At 59.9% G+C, this 9,176-nt stretch overlaps 1 protein-coding gene across 1 annotated transcript; it reads left to right on the forward strand.

Moving 5' to 3' along the window:
- The first annotated feature begins 874 nt into the window (after positions 1–874).
- Positions 875–6,317, forward strand: CRYGN (crystallin gamma N). The gene is made up of 4 exons (XM_059395553.1): positions 875–1,091; positions 1,705–1,953; positions 3,650–3,795; positions 6,101–6,317. Exons 1-4 carry the CDS (start codon positions 996–998, stop codon positions 6,234–6,236), a joined length of 627 nt encoding a protein of 208 aa, XP_059251536.1. The 5' UTR covers positions 875–995; the 3' UTR covers positions 6,237–6,317.
- Positions 6,318–9,176: the final 2,859 nt, after the last annotated feature.

Raw genomic sequence — 9,176 nt, forward strand, 5'->3', positions numbered from 1 at the left:
ACCCCGGGCGGCCTGGCCTCTGTGGCGTGGGGGTGGCACGGTCCCGTCTCCACCGCCTCCAGCACTGGCTCGGGGCGGTCTGAGGGATCTTGGAATCCCGGGGCGACCCGTTCCCCCTGAATTTCTCTGGGTCATCGCCCAAGAGTGCTGCTGGAAGGTGGCAAATTCAGACCTCCGCCCCCCATTCTCTGCTCCCTCTCCTAGCAGATTTGTTGCAACCTTTGGTGGCCAGGGGCCAAGTTCAGGGTCGGTGGGGAAAGCATTACTCAGTCTGCACTGGCTTGGTCCGGCTTCAGTAACCAACAACCCCAAGAGGCCATCATGCCCCTGTGCACCCTCCCTGTGGGACCCAGAGGGACCCTGGGAGCTGGGAAGTCATGTCCTGGCTCTCAGAGCTTCTGGGGGGCGGGAGGGTGAGGATGTAGAAGGGTAGTCATCCAAGACGGTGACCGTGACCTGGACTGTGAGGATGACCTGGCCAGCGATGGCAGCAGTTACCAGCCACCAGGCACCGTTATTTGTACTTTGCCAGAGCCCTTCTAGGAGGAATTCTAGAAACCCCAAGAGTTATTGTGTGGTTGAATTTCACACTCCGTGGCAGAAAGTGAACTTCGGGACCCGGGAGGTCCTGTTGTGTAGTTTAGGGACAAGGGGAACCTGTCAGCGCCGTACTGCCGTAGGACACTGGACCGAACACTGAGCTGGCGATGCTCCAGCTGTGACGCAAGCCTGACACGGGGGGAGGAGCCCAGCCAACAACAGGATGAGTTACGTTGAAAATGCCCCCGGGTAGCCATGAAGCCCTGCACCGCGCCCTCACTTGTCTCTGTTGCGCTCGCTCAGACTTTCCCACTAAGGGGCCCCGTCCCTGGAACCTTTCTGAAAATTCAGTGTTTGGTTATGATGGTGGAGTTGTGGGTGAAATGCTTTCTTCTAAAAACACTTCCTTGGATGTTATGATTTAACAACGAACGAACAAAGACTAAGTTGAAAAAATGCAGTGGGGGTGGTGCCTGGGGGCCTCAGTCGGTGAAGTGTCTGCCTCCGGCTCAGCCTGGGCTCAAGCCCTCCACATCAGACTCCCTGCTCAGGTGGGAACCTGCTTCTCCCTCTGCCCCTCCCCCTGCTCCTGCATTCTCTCTCTCTCTCTCTCTCTCTCTCTCTCTTTCAAATAAATAAATCTTTTTAAAAAAAATACAGTTGGGGGGGGGCGCCTGGGTGGCTCAGTGGATGGAGCCTCTGCCTTCAACTCAGGTCATGATCTCAGGGTCCTGGGATCGAGTCCCGCATCGGGCTCTCTGCTCAGCAGGGAGCCTGCTTCCTCCTCTCTCTCTGCCCTCTCTCTGCCTACTTGTGATCTCTGTCTCTCTGTCAAATAAATAAATAAAAATCTTTTTTAAAAAATGCAGTGGGCGTTTGAAAAGAGCCTGTTTTCACATGGGCCCAGGGATGAAGGGGAGTCCCTACCCCCAGATAGCCATTGAAATTTATCTGCTCAACCATGACCCCCCCCTCCCGGCGTGGGGAGGGCCAGGTCCTGGGTCTGACCTCAACCCGCCTTCCCTTCATTCCTTCACCCTGCTAACGGAGTTGGCGAGCCTGGGAATCAGGGTTTAGTTGAGGGTGTTGGACGCCAGGTGTTTGCTCCCAAGCCTGAAAGGACAGAACGCTCTGACCTCGAGCCCTCTAACCTGGCCTTTCTAGATCATCCTCTATGAGGGCAAGCACTTCACCGGGAGGAAGCTGGAGGTCTACGGGGACTGTGACAACTTCCAGGACCGAGGCTTTATGAACCGGGTGAACTCCATCCGGGTGGAGAGCGGTGCCTGGGTCTGCTTCGATCACCCCGACTTCCGGGGCCAGCAGTTCATCCTGGAGCACGGGGACTACCCCGACTTCCTCCGCTGGAACGGCCACAACGACCACATGGGCTCCTGCCGCCCCATCGGGATGGTGAGTCGGTCTCCGGCCAGGGGCTTCCTGCCGGAGCCCCCGAGGGTCTGTGCTGCTCAGACGTGGGACAAAAAAATCTGGGAGCGCGGCCTTCCCAACTTTAAGATCTGACGAGGCCATTGGATGTTGAAGATGGAGAGATGCCCCCATGCAGACCCGCCTCCCCCCCACACACACACCCGAGTGTGGGAAGGCATGGAACGGAACCATATTAGAAGTTTGGATTTACAACCAGATGGGGAGAATTTAGCTAAAGCCAGGCTGATCTGGGCCCGTTATCTACTCGTGCGGGTCATCCTGGAGCACTTTCCAAGAGACTTTGGACGTGAGGGGTGTCCCTACCCGTGGTGAAGGAATGTTCGTGTCTAGCTGCCCTTACGGGGTGGGGGGGTAAGGTTCGAGGACCCAGCATTCCCATTCTTTTGGATTCTCCCAAGTTACAAGTGCCTGCTGAGCCACTGGGAGGCCCACATGATCAGGGAGATGGCTGCTTCCCGAACCAGACTCTCAGCATCTCAGCCATGTGTCTGGGGAAAGATCTTTCCCTGGACGTAGGGGCCAGGCGGTGCCAGTGAACATCCAAGGAAGCCCCGGGAGGGTGCCTCATGGGCGTGGGGGGAGGGGTTGCTCTTCTACCGAGTTATAAAACCAGCTGGGCTTTGGCATCTCAAATTGTTAAGAATGCTTTCTTAGTATTTCCACCAGGCTGTAGACATTTGGAAACAGGAATTAACAGGGCTGGCTCTGGGTCTTGCAGAATGCGATTTCTGTGAAAACTATCCTGCGTATTTTTCCAATGCTCTTCTAAGAGCTATCCTTGGGGCCAGCTGTGATGTGGCTCCATCCCCGGCCGCACCCAGAGCTGGTCGGGAGCTGGCCCTCCTCTGACTTTTGGAAATGCAAAGAATCTTCTAGGGCCCTATATACCGTCATCACAGTGAGCCCGCAGGGATTTCAGCAAATGAGATTTCTGTTATTTGTTTTAGATTTTTGGCTTCATGTTTTAATAAAAGGTTCTATTACAGTTTGTAAAATATTATCATTTAAAGGCTTGCCCCTGGGGGCGCTTGGGTGGCTCACTGGGTTCAAGCATCTGCCTTCGGCTCAGGTCGTGATCCCAGGGTCCTGGGATTGAGCCCCGCATCGGGCTCTCTGCTCAGCGGGGAGACTGCTTCCTCCTCTCTCTCTGCCTGCCTCTCTGCCTACTTGTGATCTCTCTCTGTCAAATAAATAAATAAAATCTTAAAATAAAAAAATAAAAAAATAAAGGCTTGCCCCTGGCCTGCAGCCCCAGGGTGGAAATGAAGGGCAGAGGAATGCGTTGGGGCAGCTGGGGCAGGGGTTCCCCAGTGCCAGCACCAGAAGGAAACCCAGTGGTCTGGGTCCTGGTCAGAGCACGGCCACTATCTCCCAGGCATCCATCTGGCCCTCTCTAACCCTTGGATTCTTGAGTTGACTTAAGAAGAGCTTGGACTGGTTCAGGGGCTTGGAAAAGTTTGTAAAGTAATAGACCCTTTTCATCCACGCACCAGAAAAAGCGGAGTGCCTTGTTGACGCTGGTGCCGGGGTGGCGGGCTCTCACTGCCCGCCCCGGCCCAGGGCTTCTTGGGTCCCTGGCCGCGTGGGTGTCCGCGTAGGGAGGGAGACTCAGTGCCTTTTGCCTTCTTTCCTCCCTCCGCTCCCGCGGGGCCCACAGCATGGGGAGAACTTCCGCCTGGAAATCTTCGAAGGCTGCAACTTCACCGGCCAGTGCCTGGAGTTCCAGGAAGACTGCCCCTTCCTGCAGAGCCAGGGCTGGTCCAAGAACTGCGTCAACGCCATCAAGGTGTACGGGGACGGAGCGTGAGTACAGGCTGGCGGGGCCCTGCACAAGCCGAGTGTGGGCAGCGCCCCCCACCCCCCAGGCCCATTCCCTCCCTCAGCTGCCTCCTCTACCCCAGGCGAGCACAGAGGGCAGAGCCCCACCCCGCAGGCCTCCCAGGGAAATGGACATCATGGTGGCACTCACTCCTGGTGGACAGACTGTGGCCAGGAGGTGGGGGAGGCTTGGCCCAGGCATAGAGGAAGGTCATCTTGTCTGCCCTCCTGCAGGAAGGTCATCAAAACCCCGGGCTAGCCTGGCTTCTGTTGGCCCCTGCTCGCTTGCTTCCTTCCATCAGCTGGGTGTGGGCGGCCTGTGTACCCACCGTGCTCAGCCATGCCGGGCCCCGAGCTGAGGCTAGAGGGTGACCTTGCCCCGCTTGTGAGTGGTGCGGCTGGGACTGCAGCCAGGCATTTGGCTTCAGGTTGGTGCCCCTGGTCTAGAGCAGAGAGGCCCCGAGACCTCAGCCCCATCCCGTCTGCGGAAGAGCCCCGCTCGGCCCCCAGGATCACGGCCCCCGTCTTGGCAGCTTAGGGATCCTGTGTGTCTGAGGTTAGGGTCAGGGAAGGCCACAACAGGTTCAAGAGGGTGGTCACGGGAGGGGCTAAATGAAGAGAGTGGCTGAGCCCGAGGAAGAACCGGACCCCCTGTCCCTGGGGCAGCCTGACCCAGAGCCCCCGGCGGCCCTGCTCCTCTCCTACCGTCTCTGTCATTCTGGTTCCATCAGGATTCATTCCGTCACGTCTGCCTTTCTCCGCCTCTCGGAAACCCCGTTTGCCCTAAGTTGACAGTAGTTGGGGATCTGGGGGGTCGAATTCCAGAACCACCATTTGCCTGGAAAACTGCCGGCCAGCTTGTGTCTCAGGAGGCCAAAATCCACCTTTGCATCCTGAGACCGTCGCTGAAACCCTGCACCCACCGGGGAACCCTCGGGGCCTCTTGAGAAAAAACAGTGGGAAGGCAGGAGCTAAGAGTTACAACCGCAGGGGCACGGGGTCTCCTACAGGCCTCGATTTGCCCAAGAGGAGATGGAGCCTCACCGGCTGCATGTGCCCAGCCCTTCGTTCGGACCCAGGCTCTGCTCTTCTCCGCCTTTGCCTCCCGTGACTTTAATTAGTTAGAGAGAGAGAGAGAGAGAAAAGAGTAAGCCTTTGGCAAGGAGGAACTGCCAGGAGGTCTGGATGTGACCTCCTCCAGGGCCTTCCTAGGGTGTGATGGGGCCCTCCGGGAGGTGTCCCTACTGCCTCGCAGACTCAGGAGTTCCCTCTGCTCGGTTCCGGAGTCAGCCCAGGATTGACCTGTCCCCACACACAGAGGGTCCCAGAGGGTCCCAGAGGGTACTTCCTGCCGGCTAAGGGCACAGTCCCTGCGCCGTGGGTGGGCTTTGCCCCCTCCTCCCCCCACCCCCACCCCACGGCTCCCTTCCTCTCCCTGCTCATTCCTGCCCCAAAGTCACAGAAGGAAGGCCAGGAGGAGAAGCTTATTGAGGAGGCCCAGCCCGTGGGTGTGGGGAGATTGGGGGCACGGGAGGGGGGCAGTTGGGGTCCAGTGGAGGTCAGGGCGCAGGGAAGCCAGGGGGTGTGGAAGGCCAGGATAAACCAGGTCGGCCCTGAAGGACCCTGGAGCTCACACACCGGGGCCTCTCCTGCCCTCCCTGACTCCTGACCCTCGTGTAGACCCACCAGGCACCGGAGGTGGAGTCCGGATGGAGAAGACGGCCCCACGGTGACAGGAGAGGGGGTGACAGCAGAGGGGATTGCTGGGCAAGCTGTCCCAAGCAGACCACTCACTCACTCACTCACTCACTCACTCACTCACTCAGGGGGCTGTGTGGCCTCGGGCCGGATGCGCTGTAATTTCTGAGCGTGTCTCAGTGGAGAGAAAGTTCCATCAACCGCAGAGAGCTTTGGGGTGGGAGGGGAAGAACTCTCAGGGCCACGGTAGGGGTTAGCTGCTAAGTCAGAGCACCCCACGGCCTGGGCCCCGAGGGACCCCAGCAGCCAGATCCGAGGCCTGTAGCCCCGCTTCACTTCCCAGGGTGGAGAAACAGAAAGGGAGCCTCAGAAGTGAGGAGGAGAGGCCTGGCTGAGGAAAGGCGGGTGTGACAAGTGGGCTGGGAGTCCCTGTGGGGGGGGGGGGCAGCTGTGATCCGCTCCCTGCCCCCCTCTGCACCTCTCTGGCGCCAGACCCTGGGGGCGGGCAGGTCTCCTCTCCGGGCCAGGAAGGGAGGGATCCTGCGCTCAGCCGGCCCGCGGTCAGCGGTCAGCGGCCTCCCTCTGACACCAGGTGGGTCCTGTACGAGGAGCCCAACTACCGGGGCCGCATGTACCTAGTGGAGCGGGGGGACTTCCGCAGCTGCTCCGACTGGGAGGCCCACAACGCCCGCATCCAGTCCCTCCGCAGAGTGGTCAACTACTTCTAACTACTTCCAGCCCGCAGGCCCCGGGCGTGCCTGGGCGCAGCCCCTTCCAGCCCCCCTGGGGCTCAGACCCTAGGGAATAAAAATCAGAGAAACCAGAGCTGAGCTGGCCTGAGTGATTTCCCGCCCCCCCCTGCCGCCGAGCAGCCGATGCCCCCCCCCCCCAGGCCCTGGGCAGGAGGCGACCACAACACAGCGTGGGGGGCCTAGGGGGCCCAGAAGGACAGCAGCGGGGGGAGGGGGGCGCTGTGAGGCACCCCCTGGGGAACGTGAGAGCTGGAAGGCATCTAAACGTTATGGAGTCGAACACTTCCCTTTCACTGTGAAAAGCCCATGCTCTGAATGGGGAAGGGGGAGCCTGTGGTCCCCAAGCAAGCTTCAGGGGGTCCTCTGGCCCGGAGCCTGGACCAGCCAGGGTGAAGGGGAGAGAAATGGGGGGGTGGGGGAAGGGCCCGCCACTCCCTCCTGGCTCTGCCTCTCCCTGACTCAGCAACTCGGGGCTGCCAGGCCATGTGGTCTTCTCCGCAGCCAAGAGCCTGACCCAGGGTTCACGAGTCTGCCTCTCTGGCTGATCTTGGCTTAGGGGTTTCCTGGGAAGGCCCCTCTGGAAGGATGGGCCGGACCTGAGAGACACATTGCCCTTTGCGTCCTGTACCGGGGGCCTGGAAGAAGCTCGAACACGTGGACTCGGATCGGAATGGAGGAGGAGACGTGGAAGGAGCCGGAATGTGGAGCATCACTCCAGTCCCCAGCCTGCTCCCGGGGCTGGGCAGACCCAGGGGCTGGGCTCCTTTCTCCCCTCTGGGTGAATCCATGGAAACACTTTGTGGCCTGGGCCCTCTCCAGGACACCGGGTCCATCCTGTTGGGGGGTGAGTTCAATGGAAGGGAGCACTGCCCCGGAGGGGGGGTCAGGGAGGAGCCTGCCCTGGAAGGTAGGGGGGTTTCCAGGAACAAGAGGGTCCTTACTCAAGACACTTCCCCACCCACACTTCAGTGTCCGGTCTCCCCTCCCCCATGAGAGGATGGGAACCTGCTGGACCCTAGAAGTGGGACGGGTAACTCCCCCCTTCCTGCAGCCCCCACCCCCGCCGCCCCACCTGCACACCAGAATGGTGTGCAGCCTGGACTGACTCTGGCTGTTCAAATGGAGATGGAGATGCTCCTTCCACATGGGTCCTCTCCTGTGGCCTGGGCTTCTGGGGACTCAGGGCCACTGGGCTCGTGGACACTTTTATGGAGATGGGTCCCAAAGACGCCTGTCTATTCCCCATGGCACCTGGACCGAGGCCCCTGACTGGAGGAGGGATCGGGGACCGCAGCAGTATGAATTGTTCCCAAGAATTCTGACCATTGGCTCAAGCCCCCGGTCCTGCTTTCCAAACCCCCCACACTCTGTGATCCTGGGGTCCCCTGCCCACCCCCAGTTTGCCTCTTGACCGGCCACGCAGGCTCCCATCCCCTCCTTATCACACATCTTGCGTCCTTTTCCCAGTAGAGGAAAGGGGTCCCCACCAGGAAGGGCCCCTTCAGGCTGGCCACTTCCTCAGGATTCCTGTGGAAGAGAACTTGAACCCCACAGTCCAGGTGGACTGTGAGGGTGGAGTTGCTCCGTTTGCCATGCCCCGCCCCGAGCCCCAGGTCCAGTGGAGAAGGTGAGTCATCGAGAGCTCCCGCTGTTCACCCTGGGTAACACCTGCCAAGATCTGGTGGCAAAGGCGTAGGGACCCCACGAGTCTGCTGTGGGGTCTGAGCAGAGTTTATACTGTGGGCAACCGTGCACCTGCCCAGGATGGGGCGGAGGCCGTCATCCTGCCATTTGTACTGGGGTCTACGGAGAGTGCGCTCTGCACCCCGCATGCCCCAGTCCACCTCCTGCAGCCCGGAGTGGAGCCCGAGTCCCGGGCACTGTGGGACCGAGGTAGACCACGTGGAGACCCTCCATGCACACCCTCCCTCCTGAAAAGGCTCAGATCATGAACTTGAAGAAACCACCGCAAACCGACAGCAAACCAGTTCCCCTGTTCAAGCCCCGAACGAATGAACATTTAAACACACAGTCACCAGGTCTGAGCCGGGAGGAGCCTTTGTAGGAAATGATGCTCTAGTTGTTTTCATTTCTCCGCCAGTTTGTTCTGGGAGGTAGAACTTTTCTGTGTGAAGTCCGCCACACTGGTCTTTGCTCTTATGGGCCCTGCCCACGGCTAGGACCCCATCCCTGATCAGCCAGTCCCTCAAACCTGCCCCCAGGTCTGGGACAGGAGGGTCTAGGGTTCCAGCTGGCCCCAGGCTTCTAGGGTCCCACACCCCTCTACCTGCTGATGGTGATGATGGCCAGTGAGCGTTCGTCGTGCTCTGCAAGGTGCAAGGTTCCTCATTACGAACACTGATCCCAGGATGATAATAGTCCTGTCATCACCTCTGCGAGCAGGGGGACAGTCTAAGCAACCTTCCCGAGGTCACAGACAGGATTCAAATCCAGAGCTGGCTGACCTCCCTGTCCCCAGCCAGCCTGCTACCCTGCTCCACAGGTTTGCGGGTTGAGGCCGGGTTTACCATCCTTAAAGTAAGCGTCACCCCACCCAGTGGCAATCACATGCTCCAAGCACAGTCCCCTGCCCTCATCCACACTCCCTGTGACGGGGAGGAGGGGAAGCGGGCATCCTCACCCTGGAGCGGGGCATGTGGGGTGAAGCAGGACCGGCCTTCTGCCCCCGCGGCGTGAACTGGGAGAGAAGCGGCCCAGCGGCTCCGGCTGCCCTCGCGAACACCACCGCTGCGGGCTCCTCACCGTCCAGAGGCTGGAAGTCCACGGTCAAGGGGCCATGGGGAGGATTTCTCCGGAGGCCTGTCTCCTTGGCCATCTTCCCCGCGTGTCTTCACAGGGCCCTCCCTCTGCGTGCTGCTGTGCACGGGGACACTAGACATTTTGGATTCGGTGCAC

Source organism: Mustela nigripes, chromosome 4 (assembly GCF_022355385.1).
Source record: "Mustela nigripes isolate SB6536 chromosome 4, MUSNIG.SB6536, whole genome shotgun sequence".
Lineage (NCBI taxonomy): Eukaryota > Metazoa > Chordata > Mammalia > Carnivora > Mustelidae > Mustela > Mustela nigripes.